This window comes from Lepidochelys olivacea (genome assembly GCF_965140295.1).
Source record: "Lepidochelys olivacea isolate rLepOli2 genome assembly, chromosome: 1".
Lineage (NCBI taxonomy): Eukaryota > Metazoa > Chordata > Testudines > Cheloniidae > Lepidochelys > Lepidochelys olivacea.
This window is the reverse complement of record NC_140411.1, coordinates 246,196,447-246,214,649: the sequence shown is the minus strand read 5'-3', so window position 1 is coordinate 246,214,649 and position 18,203 is coordinate 246,196,447. Positions and strand designations below refer to the sequence as shown.

The 18,203-nt window shown below is 42.0% G+C and overlaps 1 protein-coding gene and 1 long non-coding RNA gene across 13 annotated transcripts in view; one reads left to right on the top strand and one right to left on the bottom strand.

The window, feature by feature from the left end:
- BICD1 (BICD cargo adaptor 1) overlaps nucleotides 1-18,203 on the bottom strand; it is a 398,310-nt gene that overhangs the window by 136,964 nt on the left and 243,143 nt on the right. For 10 of the 12 annotated variants that reach the window (XM_084617590.1, XM_084617580.1, XM_084617593.1 and 7 more), the window contains one exon: nucleotides 975-4,183. The exons of 1 other annotated variant lie outside the window; for it this stretch is intronic. In XM_084617590.1, coding sequence (XP_084473716.1) covers nucleotides 4,178-4,183 — 6 coding nt within the window. In that variant the 3' untranslated portion in view covers nucleotides 975-4,177. Of the gene's footprint in view, nucleotides 1-974; nucleotides 4,184-18,203 lie in introns of those variants that run through there. One more of the 12 variants, XM_084617582.1, reaches the window with a different exon arrangement.
- LOC311514967 overlaps nucleotides 1-18,203 on the top strand; it is a 38,812-nt gene that overhangs the window by 18,669 nt on the left and 1,940 nt on the right. Inside the window, exons 7-12 of the long non-coding RNA XR_014710015.1 lie at nucleotides 760-980; nucleotides 7,102-7,186; nucleotides 11,812-11,892; nucleotides 15,357-15,501; nucleotides 17,423-17,521; nucleotides 17,638-17,680. This is a non-coding gene — a long non-coding RNA (uncharacterized lncRNA). The remainder of the gene's footprint in view (nucleotides 1-759; nucleotides 981-7,101; nucleotides 7,187-11,811; nucleotides 11,893-15,356; nucleotides 15,502-17,422; nucleotides 17,522-17,637; nucleotides 17,681-18,203) is intronic.

The window sequence follows — 18,203 nt, the reverse complement described above, 5'->3', positions numbered from 1 at the left end:
AACTCCAACAGATGTACATCTATCACTTGAGAAAGGGAAAAGACCTCTGAAGAGCATGTGTAATCTATAACCTCATTATGCACCCTCACCATTTCTACTGAAGTTGATGGCAAAATTCCTCCAGTGTTGCAAGGTCAAGTTCTAAAGTAGCTAGCATAATATGGGCCCAGTTCTGCTTGCATTGCAGCCCATGTAAGCAAGACTGGGCCCCATATAACTAGCTGCTGTACGTAAACACTGATACTCATATGATTCCAGGTTTGCAGCCTTCATTGGCAATGTCTTTATCATCTTTTAACAAATCCTCCTCCTTTTGTTTACAGATATGTATGGCAAATGGTTAAAACTACTCCATATTTTTAAACAGGAAAAAACGGAAGCATAATCTTCGTATTAAAATTTTCCACCTTATCTTAATAATAAACAGTTTCAGTCTACTAATCCTAATGTATAGTTATAATTACATTCATTCTACTTGGGTTGAATAAGCATGGAGATGCCAACCTGTCAGAGATCAATTAAAAAGGATCTCCCTACTGCCTCTATCTAAAAGGCAAAGACCCTTACATGATTTGAGATGGGAAATTATCAATATTTTCTCTTTCTATAAAAGTTTCAAGGTTACCTTCTGACACTGGTAGAAAATATATTCTTCCCTGCTCCCCTGTTTTACAATTTTTCATTAATTCACTTTCTTCTCACCTTATATTTTAATTTGATTTACACTGTTTATTTTGTTTTCCTTCCACAAATTTCCAGTAACTGGCTGTTCAGATGTGGATTATTTGTTTCTACCAGGAAACAACTCTCCCAAGGTCAGAAAAAAGGAAAAAGCAGACATGAAATTTATAGGCTACCTGACAACCAGAGAGACTCCAAGGCCCTCTTTATGAACAATATCTGCATTTCAAACCTGAAAGTCTGGACAAGCTTTTGAAAGGCGCTTCTTTGCTGTGGGGGATACACATCAGTATTTCTAAGTATACCCAGCCTTTAAGAATATATGTGTTCTTTTTTTCCCTTTATTTTAAAATCAAGATAGATGGCAATGCGTTAGGAATGATTTTTTAAAACGGCTACATTCAACATTTTGCAAACATTAAAAACAACTTGGGGCTTGTTTTTTTTCTGGCAGAGGTTCAGAAACAATTCCTACCAGACATTTGGTAAAACTTTACATCACTAATTATCATCTAACCAAGAAGGCTTTACGTTTTCTGAAGTTTAAGATACTTTTTTTCCCCAGTGAACTGACAAAAGAGGCAAGACTGCTCTGGGGCCTACAAAGCTTTATTTCTTACAATGCAATAACCACAGTCATTTTTACATTTAAGTTGGTTCTTTCCTAGATCTCTTAAATTTCAAGCACGTATTCTTGCTTTATTATATTTAAAAAATTATAAATTGATTAGGAATTAAATTAAAGCATCACAAGAGAATCAAAAATTTAAAAAACCCCACTTATTTCTGTAAAACATGACCAAAATTTCTAATCCATGGAACACTCTTCTATAACTCTTGATCCAAATGGCCATACCAGTACAGTATATCAGAGTTGCTAATTTTACTTTGAAAATCACAATTAAAAATGAATATACTATTGAATGAATATTTCAAAACAAGTATTTTCTCCACAGATTCATATCTATATAAAAAAAGCTAAAACATATATTTAAATTAGGGGGAAGAAATGTTCTTTATAGTTTCAACAGATGTTTGGTTTGGATATGAAAACAGGAGATAATATTCTAAATACAGTTTACAGCAACTGTATACAGTGTGGCAATGCTAATTCTTTTCTCACTTAACTGATATGCAGTAGCTATCTTTGTTGGACACAGATGCTACCACTGAGGAATAATAATATACTGATCTAACATCATCAGGTATTCTGAGGTGCTTTTTAAAGGCAACATTTGCCCAGACAAAACAGTTCTTTAATAAAAATCTACATAGCAGCTAATCTTAGTGCCAAACAGCATGATAATGCTAAACAAGTTTTATCTGACTTTTCTGTAAGAAGAGTGGGTTAAGTATGGCACTAAATAGTTATGTGAATGCAGTACAAGAAGGATCATGTGAACATCTTGGAAACGTATATAGAAACAGTGCAAAGAGTTGTTAGGTTGGTATGATCAGACTTTTACATGAATTTGTTTCTGTTTTTCTCCACCTCCGATTCTACACGTTTTATTACATTAGCTCAATGGCTCTGACAAGGTTATATAGTGTACATTGTTGATTACATTAGGATACTTCTATTTACAGCACCTTCATTACTGGTACTATGGTAATGATTGTTAGGCACACTGATTGGCCACTGATTCTTTCCTCCACTTATGTACTGTACGTTATTACATTTGGTAAGCATTTTTAGTATTGGAGGACAGTGTTCATTTCCTCAGATTCAGTTATATTGAATTATTCCAATTATATCTGTAACAATTTTTTTTTAATTGCTGCAAATAGTAAACTGTATTTGTATTTCCATCTTGTGGATCATATTAACACCACAGAGAAGAAACAGACAGAAACATGGACATGTCAACGCCTGTCTTCTTTAAATAAGTTAAGGCCACTGACCAAGAGCAAGGAGTATGCTAATTAGCAACGAATGGGCAGTACTTGTATTTTTCCATCTTAATGACCAGATAAGAAGCCCAAAGGTGCTAAGACACCACAGCTTATTTAGCTACTTGCCTTGCTGTCAGATTCTGTGCAAAATAAATTCAGCTATCCTTCATTTTGCTATGAAAATCCACTACTCTGCAACACAGCTTTATTCAGCATTTAGAGGAGAGAATCTTTAACTTGGAACACTGTGCACCATAGGTCACCTGAGTATTTGTCATAAACTGACAATGAGCTAAGGTTCTGTATTTGTTAATATTTGGCAAGGGAAAAAATGCACTACAGTAAAATCCTGCCAATTTCATTCCAAGCCATTAACCCTACATGCATGAGGTATTTCACCATAGAATATCTCACGCTAAATGTATATAACCTCACCATTCTTACTCTTTATACTTTCACTGGTCATTCCTCAAACTAGTACCCTCAATTTGGGAGCAGGAGAAAAAACTGAAATTTTTAATTAACACACAACATTTTACTTCAAGTTGCTTTAGCTTTTCTTTCTCAGATGCCAAACAGAACCCTCCCCACCCCCCCAGAAAAAGCACCAATTCATCTACTTGTCTGAAATGCAAAAATATACTTAAAATGCAAACAAATATCTGAATGAAAATCAAAGCATCATTCTTTAATCTCCTTCTTAGGTTTAATAATCAGCTTCCAGTGAAGACCTAGAACAAAACCAGCAGCTAGTATAATAGAAATTAGAAAACAAGTGCATAAACAATATCAGTGCAGCAGCAAAATACAAAGTCACTGTTAACATTCCAATTCACCCCATTTTCAATGTTTTTGTGCAATAAAAAAAAATAGGCCATACTCTCTGGCCAAGATAACAATCATCATTTTTTTTTAAAGACTAACTCAGTCATTCTTAACTTAAGCTATTTCTGGTTGTTTTTTAAAAATAAAATGAATTAAATACAACTCTCACCAAAAAGAGAAACAAAACAAAACAAAACCCAAAAAACAAGGACCACATTTTATAAACACAAAATTATGGTGCAAATAAAGTAAAAATAAATATCACACCCTTAACAACAGAAAAGAAAATCTGAACTAGTTCCTATGGCTGAACGTGGAGGATGTGAAAATAGGATTTTGTAACATAATTTTTTAAAATATTGGCTTAAGTCTCTCAATATTTCAGAGGTAAAGCCACGCAGCTGGGAGGAACATTTTCTCACGCTGTTAAATTTCACTAAACTTCAGGTGTGACAGCAAAGTTTGAATATAATTAGAGGAACCATAAAAAGTCTTTTTGACAGGCAGGGCTCTGTGCTTTGTGTCCTACTTCTCAGCCAACACTCGGTTGCCAAAACGGATATGAATCCAGACTTGTCAACGCAGCAACAAGGCAGGATTGCCTACTGGGTCCTTGGGAGCAACTTAAACCTTTGTTGTGTGAGCTCCACTCAGTTTGTGTGTTTGTTTTTTCTCTTATGTTGCATCTGAAGATTAGGGATAAGGAGGAGGCTTGGAGAGACAGTTGAGAGGGGCACATTGAGAGCTGGAATGTGGCTGCTCTTCTGGAAAGGCTACATCAGGACTGAAAAGAAGAGAAAAAGTGTTTAAAACACATGGCCAAATCTTTACATGAACGTAAACAAAACAGGTGTGGGCACAGATTTTCAAAGGGGATGAAACCCAGCTTGCAAATTTGCACCCTCCATTTAATTCAGGCAGTGATCTGCATATGTAACATCCCTAATGTGCACATACAAAATGGCCCTTGCACAAGGAAATCAGATGCTGAAGATGTCCTGCTGTCCAATTAGCACCACACTGGCACAGAGATAGCAGTTTCTAGTAATATCCTGGATAAACCTTATTGAATTAAATTGCATCTTATTGAATTAAGTTTAAGTATCTTTGGTGCCCATTGTATTAAAAATGCAAAGTTTATATATGATTGTGGGGTTGTACATGACTTCTCTAGTGGAGAGACATGGCCAGTATAAACCTTGGGAAGTGTTATCACTATATTAAACAATATGCCAGACAAACATAAGAACGGCCGTAGTGGGTCAGACTAATGGTCCATCTAGCCACAAAGTTAAGTGGGGTTCCTAGGAAATACCTGGGTGGAGGTGAATGCAAATTACCACCTTCCGTTATGCAAAGACCCAACCTTCGGAAGCTTCGCCATGGGGAGGGGACCCATTCTCTGGCTGATTATCTATTCACAGTTTCTGCACACTGAAGACCCAAACTGTATGAAAGAGTGCTTGTTCTGAGCCAATGCGGTTATGAACTTGTAACCAGAGAAAAACCCCTGTTGGTTTGAAGAACTGACTCCTACCAGAGCCCTTTTTGAGTTGGGGTGATCTCTGGTAAACTTAGTAGCATGTGTGTAAATTCATTTATTGCTTTAATATGTTTTTTCTGTAAAGCTTTTACCTTAAGAAAAAATGTGCTTGCTTAGAAAAAGCTGTGTGGTACTTTATAAGTAGGTATCCTAAAAATCTGTTTGCTGCAGAAAAACACAGAATTTGTGGTTTTACAGGGACTCTTTAATTTTTACATTTTATGAAAAAATAAAAAACATATATTAACTATTAACTAGCTTTTACTGAAAGTACCAGTGTCACTTATTCAGTGTGTGCAATCTCCCCCTCTTGTGGTTGATTTTTCAATGAGCTTTAAATTTACATAGCTAAACATATTCCAATAAACTGCTTCTGGAATATAGTGGTTACTCAACGACGGATAGGGGTTTGTGTTTTAATGCATCTCAAATTTCACTTCAGCCTCTAGATGTGAGTAATTAAAGTTAGAAAAAGATGCTGAAAACTTTAAAAATCACTCCTAAAGACCGTGTCACTGAGTTTGGCAAGGACAAATTTCACATTGATGGTAATGTGCTGTTCTGTACTTGTATGCAGCAAGGTTGTAGATTACAAATTGCAATTCTATTAATTTTATTTTATTATAATGATTGATGGCACTCATAGGCTTCAAACTTGCTTAAAAATTGTAAATCTATCAATAAAACATTGTGTTCAGCTGATACCTATCTATATTGTGGCTAGGAAAACAAAAATTCAGCATTTCATTTTAATCATGGAAAAACACAGATTTTAATGTTTTTTTAATTGGAGAATTTTGGTTTTTTTTATTGTGGAAAACTAGGATCCCTGCTTATAACTGTGGGTAATTACGCTGTTTATAGTCTCTGAGGGGAAAAGCAAAACAGGCCTGCTTAGGCATTCTGACTCTACCAAACAGGTAATGGCTGCGGACATGGAAACCTGAGAGTGGGTGCCCCTGGTGGACCATAGAGGGGAAGACAAGTGCAGTTGCCCTGAACTGTGACACACAACTTCTGTTTGCATGCTTAGATGAGGAATGTTGTGAGGGGAAATGAATGCATGAGCAAAATGGTGGGATCAAATTTAAACAGCAATTCACAAGTGCCATTTGATTTGCACACTAGGGATTTTATATGTTCATATGATGACCCATACTAAACTGAAGGTGCCAGTTCAGAAGCAAGGTTTCATCCCCTTTGAATACAATGTACCAACCAAAGCATTTGTTTAAACCCGCTGAAACCTGCCTTTAGGGGCAGCATCACTGATAAGTACCCTCTAATGCAAGGGTTCTCAAACTTCATTGCACCGCGACCCCCTTCTGACAACAAAAATTACTACACGAACCCAGGAGGGGGACCGAATCTTGAGCCTGCCCGAGCCCCACCACCTTGGTTGGAGGTGCCAAAGCCCAAGGGATTCAGCCCCAGGCAGGGGCCCTGTAACCTGAGCCCTGCCACCCAGGGCTGAAGCCCTTGGACTTTGGCTCTGGACCCATGCTTCCGCTTTGGCCCCAGACAGTGGGGTTCAAGCTTTGGCTTCAGCCCCTGGGCCCCAGCAAGTCTAAGCCAGTCCTGGTGACCTTTTTAAAATGGGGTTGCGACCCACTTTGGGGTCCCAACCCACAATTTAAGAACTGCTGCTTTAATGCTAGCAACCACTTTAAAACATTCCCAAGATTTCCAGTAATGCTTTGTTTGCTTTCTAACCAACTTTGGTTTGTCGCTTAAGACAGGTTTCATTGCCTGTTGTTTTAAATACTAGTCTAGAAACAATATTCACCCAGGGTAAACTTTACCCCTTACAGCATCTCATTTGGCCAGGCTGTCTTTGCAGGGGTGAATTGCACTGCCAGAAAGCTTTTACATCTGAGGCCTGCTTGAGTTACAGTCCTTAATTTTTCAAGTGAAGCATCAGGCACATCAAGCTTCAGATACAGTATGTGAATAAAATCAACCCATAAACACCTGCAGTTTTTCAGTCTGTCTGGGAAATGTCTTTCTTTTTTTCTTTTTCTTTTTTTGACTCAGTATGTATTATAGTCTGTCTGGCAAGCAAAGTTAAGCACAATTGCCCTTGTACTTGTTCTTCCAGGGCTTTTCTATTTTTCTTCCTTTAGAAACTGCACTGTCTCACGTATATATTATCCCTCCAGTACAGAATTTTGGCGCATTGCAGATATTGGCTGAGGGACTGCAATTAGTCTGCTGTTGGGAATGGATCAATTGGAAATGCCAAAGGTATTTATAGCATGTTGAAAATGCGTAAATATGCACATACAGGATTTAATTAAGGGGAAAAAAGAACTTCCATTTGTTCAAAGGCCAAAAAGAATGTGGTACATCATCACCACTGTGATTTTATTATGGCAGGCCATAGTTTTCAAATTTGGGGAGTCTAAGAGATTTTGTGCCTCCCTCCCACTGGAATTCAATTGGGCACCTAACTCCCCTTTAGACTCTTCTGAAAATCCCTATCTAGCATGCCGAAAGTTAAGCTCTTAATTCCACGTTTAGGCCTTTAAATAGAAGACGCATGATTATGGAATGAAACCTGCAAGGTGCTGGGTACCTTCAATCCCCACTGGCTTCAGTCATTGTTGAAGGTGTCCAGCACCTCAAAGAATGAGGTTCTTTAGCAGGGACTCACCAGGGGAAGCAGGGTTCAGCACTTTTGAAATCAATCCACTTCTCTTTTGGGGCTCTATCCTGCAATGGGCCGAGCACTGATCCAGCCAAACACTTAAGCACATGAGTAGACCCACTAGCTGGGTCAGTGCCAGAATGCTCAGCACCTTGTAAGATCAAGCCTCATAACATATGGAGTTAGAAACTTAACTTTAGGAACCTGGGCTCGTATATTTTGGCCCAAATATTTTCCTAGCTGGATTTGTTTTACATTAAAAAATTCAATGATGGTGCTTTCCTCTGTATTGCTGTTAGTGAGATGCAACAACATGTAAATATAGAGCTGACATTAGGGGAGGGATCTGAATTAGCTCTTTGCCTATTCTGGTCATCCCCAATAAAGGGAGGGGTGGGGAAGGAGACACAGAAAAGGGTGACATTTAGGGTGAAATTCATCCATTTACTGAGAGCAACACAAGACCTTTGCTCCTCTTAAGTCTTCAAAATAGGGCTTAAGTGGGATTTAGCTCAGGCACAGATCTTGTTTTCCCCCTCAGTGAAGGAGTGAAATTCAACCTTAAAGTAGCAGGTGATAAGGATTTACTACGAGGTGGCCCCACAATCCTAGAAAGGTCCCATTTTTTCTATGATTCCTGTGATTGGTTGATAAAAATGGTAGAGTGGAACGGAAAGACTCATGCAATTTTTTCTTGTTTATAAAGAGATCTGTCCAAATGTGTTGCCTTTCAAAGCTACCTTCCTACCTTTAAAACAAATAACATTAGGTGATACATATTAGGAGGAGGACATGGTTGCAGTTATTGTAATACAAAAATATCCCAGTACTCAGGACATTAAGCATGTGTTCATTTTTCTATTCATGGTACTGCTAAGTTGGAGATCATCTTAGTATATAAAAACATTTTTATGCATAAAGAAATATGAAACAATTCTGTCTCACCAACCTCTTAATGACTAATAATATTAATTAATAATAAATAATGATGAGATAACTGGCTCTGTGGATAGGGGGGAAATGGTGGACGTGATATATCTTGACTTTAGCAAAGTTTTCGATATGGTCTCCCACAGTATTCTTGCCAGCAGGTTAAAAAGTATGGATTGGATGAATGGACTATACGGTGGATAGAAAGCTGGCTAGATCGTCGGGCTCAATAGGTAGTGATCAATGGCTCCATGTCTAATTGGCAGCCGGTATCAAGTGGTATGCCCCAGGGGTCTGTCCTGGGGCTGGTTTTGTTCAAGATCTTCATTAATGATCTGGATGACAGTATGGATTGCACCCTCAGCAAGTTCATGGATGACACTAAACGGGGGGGAGAGGTAGATACGCTGGAGGGTAGGGATAGAGTCCAGAGTGACATAGACAAATTGGAGGATTGGGCCAAAAGAAATCCGATGAGGTTCAACAAGGACAAGTGCAGAGTCCTGCACTTAGGATGGAAGTATCCCATGCACTGCTACAGGCTGGGGACCAACTGGCTAAGCGGCAGTTCTGCAGAAAACTGGGGATTACAGTGGATGAGAAGCTGGACATGAGCCAACAGTGTGCCCTTGTTGCCAGGATGGCTAATGGCATATTTGGCTGCATTAGTAGGATCATTGCCAGCAGATCGAGGGAAGTGATTATTCCCCTCTATTCAGCACTGGTGAGTCCACATCTGGAGTATTGTGTCCAGTTTTGGGCCCCCCCACTACAGAAAGGATGTGGACAAATTGGAGAGAGTCCAGCAGAGGGCAATGAAAATGATCAAGGGGCTGGGGCACATGACTTATGAGGAGAAGCTGAGGGAACTGGTCTTATTTAGTCAGCAGAAGAGAAGAGTGAGGGGGGATTTGATAGCAGCCTTCAACGACCTAAAGGGGGGTTCCAAAGAGGATGGAGCTAGGCTGGTCTCAGTGGTAGAAGATGACAGAACAAGGAGTAATGGTCTCAAGTTGCAGTGGGGGAGGTTTAGGTTGGATATTAGGAAAAACTATCTCACTAGGAGGGTGGTGAAACACTGGAATGCGTTACCTAGGGAGGTGGTGGAATCTCCATCCTTAGAGGTTTTTAAGGCCTGGCTTGACAAAGCCCTGGCTGGGATGATTTAGTTGGGGGTTGGTCCTGCTTTGAGCAGGGGGTTGGACTAGATGACCTCCTGAGGTCTCTTCCAACCCTAATCTTCTATGATTAGAGGCATTAGAAGAAAATAAAATTACAAATTTATCAGCATGGGCAATTGAATGGTTTTTGTAGCAAAAATGCACACAATACTAATAATTTGCAATCCTCGTCAGAGTCTTGTAGGGAATATTGATCTGATCCTTGTATTGACTCTGACATTGTCACTATCTCTGTTCAGAATAAAAAATATAGTTGAGCAATTCAGATTACACAGAATCAATTCAGATTGTACACAGATAAGCGTTAGATCATCTATAGGATACAATCATTAAAGCACACACTGCAACCTGTGTGTTTCTAATGATGGTACATAGGAATGAAATCAATGTGGCAATGTATTCTTGAGTTCAAGTGTCAGCTGTGTTGAGTAGTGCAGGCAGTATGAGATGACAGTAAATTACTAATAATAAAACAAAACAATACAAAGGAGGGAGAAATGTGGAGTTTTTGACACAGAATTGGGAATAAACCTGCAAATTACTACAACTGGACATGTGTATCTCTACACCTGTGATGTGTGCTGCTTTTACAACATAGTTTTAATGCATGTTTTTATTAAATTCTGTTTAATGGTTAATATTATATAGTTTATGGATGATGATTGCCATTTGTTTGAGCTAGAATTACTGTATATTTTTAAGTGGATTTCAACTATGATTGAAAAAGCTAATCATGTATTTCTAATGCCAGTTGGAAAGTACTATGCAAAGCCTTTTAATGTTATTCTTAACTAGTATTTTCTCTTTCCTAAATAGATAATATACCATACAATGTTATCTAATTAACATTAAGTCATGCCTAAAATGAATCAGCAGTGGAGTATATTTACAAACCATAGATGCCCAATGTTATTTCATGAAAACTATGGTTTTGTACAGATAACATGTCAGGTTTTAGAAATACTTTATTTCATGTAAAAATAATCAACTCACTTCCTTTTACTTTAATCACTTGTAAATTTACGACAGATGACCAGGGGTTACATTTTTGGCTTCATATATACACACAGAGCTCCCAATGAATTAGATGGAAGCCTGAATATGGCCCAAAGTAAATATCATAACATACAATCTCAGGGTAATTATATGGTAATATACTCTCTACAGTAATGCAGATAAGTGGTTACAGGTGATGATGGGGCAAGAGGAGGTTATTTACCTTATAATAACTGGAGATTCGTCCAACGTGTGGCCTCTATCTGTGTTCCACCGTGGAGACGCATGTGCTGCATGTGCCTGGAGTCAGAGAATTTTAAAAGCAGTGTCTGCTGGCCCTAGGATGATCAGACCTCCTGATATTATCAGGACCGTCCCGATATTAGGGGCTTTGTCTTATATATGCAACTATATCCCCTCCCTCCAACCCCCCCCCCCCCGCTCCTGCGAAAAAGAAAGTGTCCCAATTTTTCACACTCACTATCTGGTCACCCTAGCTGGCCCGCACACGCATCCTGAGTCTCCACATGCCTCCCACTGAAGAGATAAAGGGCGGAGCAGGCCAACTGTCTCTTCAATTCTTTTTCTACTGCGAATCCAAGTATGGTCCGAAGTAGAGGGGAAAGAGGATGGGTAGTGGACTATAGAAAGGGACAGCGCATCTTGATGAATGTCCAGTTACTATAAGGTAGGTAACTTCTTCTTCTCCTTTGAGTTCTGGTCCCGATGTATATTCCACGGTGGGTGACTGACAAGCAGTAGTCAAGAAAGAGGAGGGTGCATGGATGCAGGCATCAGAGCTCTTTGAAGGACCATTGTCCCAAAGGATGTGTAAGTGGTGAAGCCCTGTGGAGACCATAATGTCTTGTGAATGTATGGATGGAAGTCCACATAACTGCCTCAACCAGAGGCACTTCTTGAAGTGATGCTACAGACGTCGCTTGTGGTCTTGTAGAATGAGTCCTCACCCACTATGGGGGAGGAAGGTGAGACAACTGCTAGCAGAATAAGATACAACCTGAGATCCTCTGAAAGGAGATAGTGTGATGTTGGACTCTTTCTGGTATAGCAATAAACAGTCTGGGTGATTTTCTAATCAATTTTGTCCTTTGTAGGTAGAAGGTGAGAGCACGTCATATGTCAAGGGAATGAAGGCTCCTCTCCTCCACAGATGCATGCAGTTTTAGAAAAAACAGGTAAGTTGATTGGTTTGTTTATGTGAAACTCCACACCAACCTTGGGAAGGAATTTCAGATGTAGCCATAAACAGACTTTGTCTTTATAGAATAAAGTATATGGTGGATCTGCCATTAGGATTCTCAACTCACCTACCCTACTGGCTGAGATGATGGCCACAAGGAATGCAACTTTCATAGATAGCTGCATTTCCATGTCTCACCTAACAGCTTGAAGGTGTGCTTAGTGGGAGCTGACAGCATAAGGTTCAAGTCCCAATGAGGGGAAGGCTTCCTTACTGGTGGAAAGGTCTAATTAGGTCCTTTAAGAATCGGAGTGAAAATTGAATAACCATCTGCTAGTGGATGGCGCACAATGATTGCTGCCAGATAGACTTGTATAGAGCGGAGGGAAAAGCCAGCCATTTTGACAGAAAGAAGACAGTCCAAAACGAATGGAACATCTGCTGACTTGGGAGATATGCACATTTGATGCACCCAGATAGAGAAACGCCTCCACTTGGCTGAATAGGATTTCCTAGTGGAGCTCTTTCTGCTGTTTTAAGAATGGTTTGTATGGCTTCTGAACGGGAAAGTTCTAGTGTTGATGCCCATCCAAAAACTAAGCCATGAGATGAAGCATCTCAGGATTGGGATACTTGATCCTGCCCCTCTCCAGGGTGAAGAGAACAGGAAACAACTGGATGCTGATTAGAGGGCAGGATGACAGCCACATGAGGTTCAGAAACCAAAACTGCCTGGGGCAGTTGGGGATAATGAGGATGACTCATGCCCGGTCTTGACAGATTTTCTGCAAGACTCAAGGTAGGAACAGTAAAGGAGGAAAGGCATAGCTCAGATGACCCGACCAGGAAAGAAGGAGAGCATTACCCTGAGAGTGTAATCTTACAGCACCTCTGGAACAATATGTGTTGCATTTCCTGTTCATTTGGGAGGTGAACAGATCCCAGTTGGGAGTCCCCCACTGAGCAGAAATGTTGTTTACTACTGAATTCCCACTCCTGATTGATGGAGAAATGATATTGTGATTGGATTCTTGATACCAATTTCATAGGGTGACTGATTCTACGCAGAGGGATTGATCTCACCCCCTCCCTGTCATATTGTCTGACATTGTGGGGACATGGTAGGACCTTATGAATTGCAAAAAGACTTTGAAAGCATCTCAATCTGCCCAGAGTTCCAGAAGGTTGATGTGCATCCTGGCCTTTTGGGGCAACCAAGTGCCCTGAACCGTATAGCTCTCCACATGGGCTTCCCAGTCTGAGAGAGAGAGTCTTTAATGATCATCTTGTCTGGTAGGATGGTAGGAAGAGGACCCCCATACACTCCTGATGAAGATCCTTCCACCACATTAGAGAAGCTGTTACTCTAGCAGAAATTGTTACCATGGTGTTCATGTTGTATTTGGTTGGTGGAGCCATGCCTGAAGGCAATGTAAGCAGACTCTGGTGAATGGGGTAACGTAAGTGCATGAAGCCATGTTCCTTATGAGAAAGGAAAGGAAAGTTCTGACTGAAGCTCAAGAGTTGCATACGGCCCGATCTATCAGGTTGCTTATGGTGTGAAACCTGCCCTTTGGCAGATAAGCTCTCCCTTTGCTGAATTGAGGGTGGCCCTTATGAAGTCTGTAGTCTGTGTCAGAGTGAGAACAGACTTTTCCAAGTTGACTCCGACTCTTAGGGAAGAAAATAAGCATTGAGGTCGACTTGTGGGCCTCCTGATATGTCTCAGCAATGAGAAGCCAATCATCAAGATAGGAGAAGACTATGAAGTCATTCCATCTGAAATAAGCTGCTATTACCAGGAAGATCTTGATAAAAATTCTGGGGGCTGTAGCAACGCCAAATGGGAGAACGCTGTACTGGAGGTGGATGGGGCTCACCATGAATCTGAGAAAACATCTGCATGCAGGGTGAATATCCATGTGTGACATCTGATTAAAATGTGATCATGTAGATCATTGTTGCTACCCCTGTTGTATAATTGCAACAAATCTTATACAAAGTATGCCATGTAAGGTGTCAATGGAAAAGTTATGATTTGCCAAATGTGATTATCCTATTTGTATGCATGCATCATTTTTGTATCTGAAGTTATGAATATTGACTATGTGCCTATATTTCACATGTGTTTGCTCCTGTGGTAACACCCACAAGGCAGTTTACATCCAGTGTAGCCAGCACATTGTGAATGAAGTATTCAAGTGATGGCCCATCAATGAAAACAATGTTGTGGAAAGAGAGTGTTAAATGACCCCTAATTGTGTAGTGGTGGTATTGTTAAGGGCTTGCAGCTCTTGAACTCAAATATATCTTTTTGCTGGAGAGTGGGGTTGAGAGGGTGCTGCATATGTGGAGGGTGCAGGGAAATGAGACTTCTGTACTCTCTGCTTCTTACGAGGAAGGTCGTAAGATCACTCATGATAAAACTTTTAAGATGCCAGTCTAGGTCTGTGAGGTTGCTTGTGATAATTCCTTTTTGGGGCAGGTATATATATTCCCAGGGAGCGGAGGGTGGCCTTTAAAGTCCTTTAAAGTTTGTAAGAACTCATCTCTCTTTTCATTTAAAAGGTGGGCTTCATCAAAGGGCAGGTCCTCTATAGTGTTTTGGACCTCCCTGGGAAATCACAAGGTGGGTAACCATGACTCATGGCACATTACAGTGGCCATTGCCATTGACCTAGGTGATGTGTCAGTTGTATCAGTTACTGATTGAAGTGCAGTTCTGGCCACCAGCTTGCCCTCATCAATACAAGCCTGGAAGTGAGCTCTGTCTTGTGGTAGTTTGTCTACAAAGGCTGTGAATGTTGAATAGTTGAGATAGTTGTACTTACCCAACAGTGGCTGATAGTTCACTGTGCAGAACTGAAGGCTAGTAAATGTGAATACCTTTCTTCCCAACAAGTCTAGATGATTAGCCTCCTTCTCAGGAGCTGCAGATTTAATGTTTTCATAGAATCATAGAATATCAGGGTTGGAAGGGACCCCAGAAGGTCATCTAGTCCAACCCCCAATTGTTGTCTAGATCTCTCAGTGGCAGCCTGGACAACCACAGAGTTTGGTGCAGGGTGAGTAAAAAGGAATTCTGCTCCCTTGATGTTTCTCCGCCTTCATTGGGGTAGGAGCTGGTGTATGGGGTAGAAGCTGGTGTATGCCTTCATTGGGGTGGCTGGTGTATGCCTGACTCCTCTGGCAGGTTCCAGAATAGCTTTATTGACTGGACTATTTGGCTGGATCCAGTGGTTTGCAGAATATCTGGGAACTTGTGTTGGGGATCCTGGACCTCTTCTAGGGAGGTCTGGAATGCTTCTGCCACCCTGCACAATAATGACTGAAAATGTTTATGGTCATCCAGAGGGGACGGAGATTCTGGGGTGGTTGCTTTGTTGGGCGACAAAGAAGAGAATCTTGTCGGTACTGGTAGAACCGACAGAACTGGTTTATAGTCCTTGTCTTCATTAGGGTTGGGGGAAACGCTGACTGTTCTCTCAGAGGGGAATGGTGAACAGAATCCCTGGCAGATTGCAAGGGTCCCATGTTGCCGAGTATGCTGGGTCTGGAGGAGGTTGTGGAGGTCGCCAAGGCATGCGGTACCAGTGATCCCAAGGTGAGTGTCAAGGTGAAGGTTGGTACCAGGAAGCTCTGGATCTCCTGTCTGGACTAATAGCTCTCAGAGGAGGAGATAGTGGCTGTTCTGATGACTCAGATTCCCCTAAGGAAGAGAAGAAAGAGTCCGTATCCACTGATGGTTCTGGTAGAGAAAAAGCATAGCTGGAAGAGGGGATAGACTTCTGTCCATGGTAACAACCCCTGGTGGAGTCACAATCTTCCTCATTAGGGAAAGTCCTGATGATGGGGAAGAGCAAAGATATTCTCCAGTGTGATATAGGTCTCTGACCTTTTTGGAGTACTAGGAGTCCGATGCACTCATACCAAAGAGGTCAGAAGAGGCAGACTTTGTGCTTGTCTACACTTGAAACACTACAATGGTACAGCTGCAGCACTGCAGCGTAGACACGCACTACAGTGATGGGAGGTGTTCTCCCATCCACACAGGTAATCCACCTGTCCAAGAGGCGGTAGCTGGGTCAACAGAAGAATTCTTCTCTTGACCTAGTGCTGTCTGCACTGGGGATTAGGCCATCTTAACTATGTCACTCAGGAGTGTGGAATTTTCACATCCCTGAATGACATAGTTAGGTACAACTTAACTTCTGAGTGCAGACCTGGCCTTTGTATTGCTACCATCACCAGTGGAGGTATTTCCGATCGCACCGAAACAGATGGTTCCTGAGATTTTGACTTGGATGGTACTGGTGGAATGGGTGTTGCCAGAACAAGTCCAGTATCAAAGAAGCCCTGGCTTTATGGGCTTTAGAGTCCTGGCCCTGAGACTTAGAACATCCTAAATCCTTAGAGTAGGTTTGCTTGACTTACGCACAATTGTGTCAGATGATTTTATAACTGACTTAGAAAGGGACCTACTTTTATGTTTGTGTGAGTGTTCTCTGCCTTCCTGATGAGACCCTGATAGTGGATACAGACTCCCCTGTAGCAGTCAGACCTCGTGGTGGGAGGTGCATTCCATATGGATGCAGGTGAATGTACAGGGGGGTCCCTCGACCGGGGTCCAGCTGTGGTCTCATGACCTTCTTCATGAGGTGTTTTCTAACCTGAAGTTTCTGTGTCTCATGGGCATGGCTAGGGAAAGGGCAGCAGATATTACACCTACCTGCAACATGTGCCACCCTGGGACAGTACAAGCAGTGCAGATAGTCATCATTCGCCAAGAAGGAATTGGGGGTGGGGTGGGTGGGAACAAAAGGGACAATTGCCCAGGGGCCTGGGCGATTTAAAAGGGCCTGGGGCAGTGGAGCTGACGGGCGGGGATGTGGAAGCCCTGGCCATCATAGGCACCAAGTTTCTAATCTGCCAGGGGATGCTCTCCCCTGGCTCCGCCCAAGGCCTGCCCCCACGCCACCCTTTCCCCCACGGCCCCACCCCTACCCTGCTTCTTCCCACCCTCACTCCGCCCCTGCCCTGCCTCTTCCCACCCCACCCCTTCCCCGCCCAGTTCCGTCCCGTCCCCCGAGCACGCTGCGCCCTTCCTCCTCCCCCTTGCCCCCCAGCGCCTGCAGATGCCGTGAAACAGCTGATCCGCAGTAGTTGCTGGGAGGGAGGGGGAGGCACTGATCAGTGGGGCCCACCAACGGGCAGGAGGTGCTGGGGGGAGGGGGAGATTCTGGAAGGGGGGCTGCCAGTGGGTGCTCAGCCCCACTTTTTCCCCGTAGGTGCTCCAGCCTCAGAGCACCCATGGAATCGGCGCCTATGCTGGCTGTGCCAGAAGAGTGCACCCAGCAGCGCAGACTCAGCACCGCCCAAATGTCAGGCAGACCGCGTCCATGCAGGCACGGCTTGTGCGTGCGTGCACCAGCTGCCGCATGTGGTCCAGCTCTGCGCCCATGTGGCAACGCCGAAACGGCTCCAGCCCACCCTGCACAAATCAAACCTCAGCCATCTCTTTCTAGGGGGCCCATTGACTGTTCTGCCCTGGGGCCCGGAATGGCTGTCGGCGGGCCTGGAGGCAGGACACACAATTCTTGAAGCCAGGAGGGTGGCTCCCCAAGGTAGGGAATCTATCTAACTATAAAATTTTTATTAAAAGCTTTAAAAACTTTTACAACTACTAACTATAGAAATATCTACATACAAAAAGCATTATGGCAATCTTGAATATTTACAGAACAAAGACTTTGATGGAGAGCCCTGAACACTGGAAGGAACAGGTAAGGCAGTCAGCCCACTCCGTCCTGTTTCTCCTTGACTGGAGGCATGAGGAGAGCAAGGTCATTTCAAAAAGTGAGAGGGCCCTGGTGTCTTCCCTCCACCGCCACCCCCTATTCTGGCGCCACTGCATGGAACACATGCATATCCACAGTGGATTACACTTAGGGACCAGCACTTGAAGAAGAAATCCAACAATTTGGTAAACATCTAAAAATTTGGCTGCTTATCCAGGCCTTTTGGGCTTAGAAATTCAGATGGATTGTCATGCAAATTTTCAAGCTATCCAATGTACCCTGTCTTTGGTTTAGTTGGAAACACAGCAAGAAAATAATTTCTTATAGTGTTTCCAAATCAGGTTCTAGCTGAAATATGCAGAGGCAAGCAAAACTGTAAACATAAAACAACAAAATATATTGACCAAATGTTTCTAAACCTTAGAGTTTCAGGTTCAATTTGGTTTGAATCTTCTCTTAAAATTTATCATAGGAAGTTCACCAGAAGCTATTTACAAAAAATATTCGT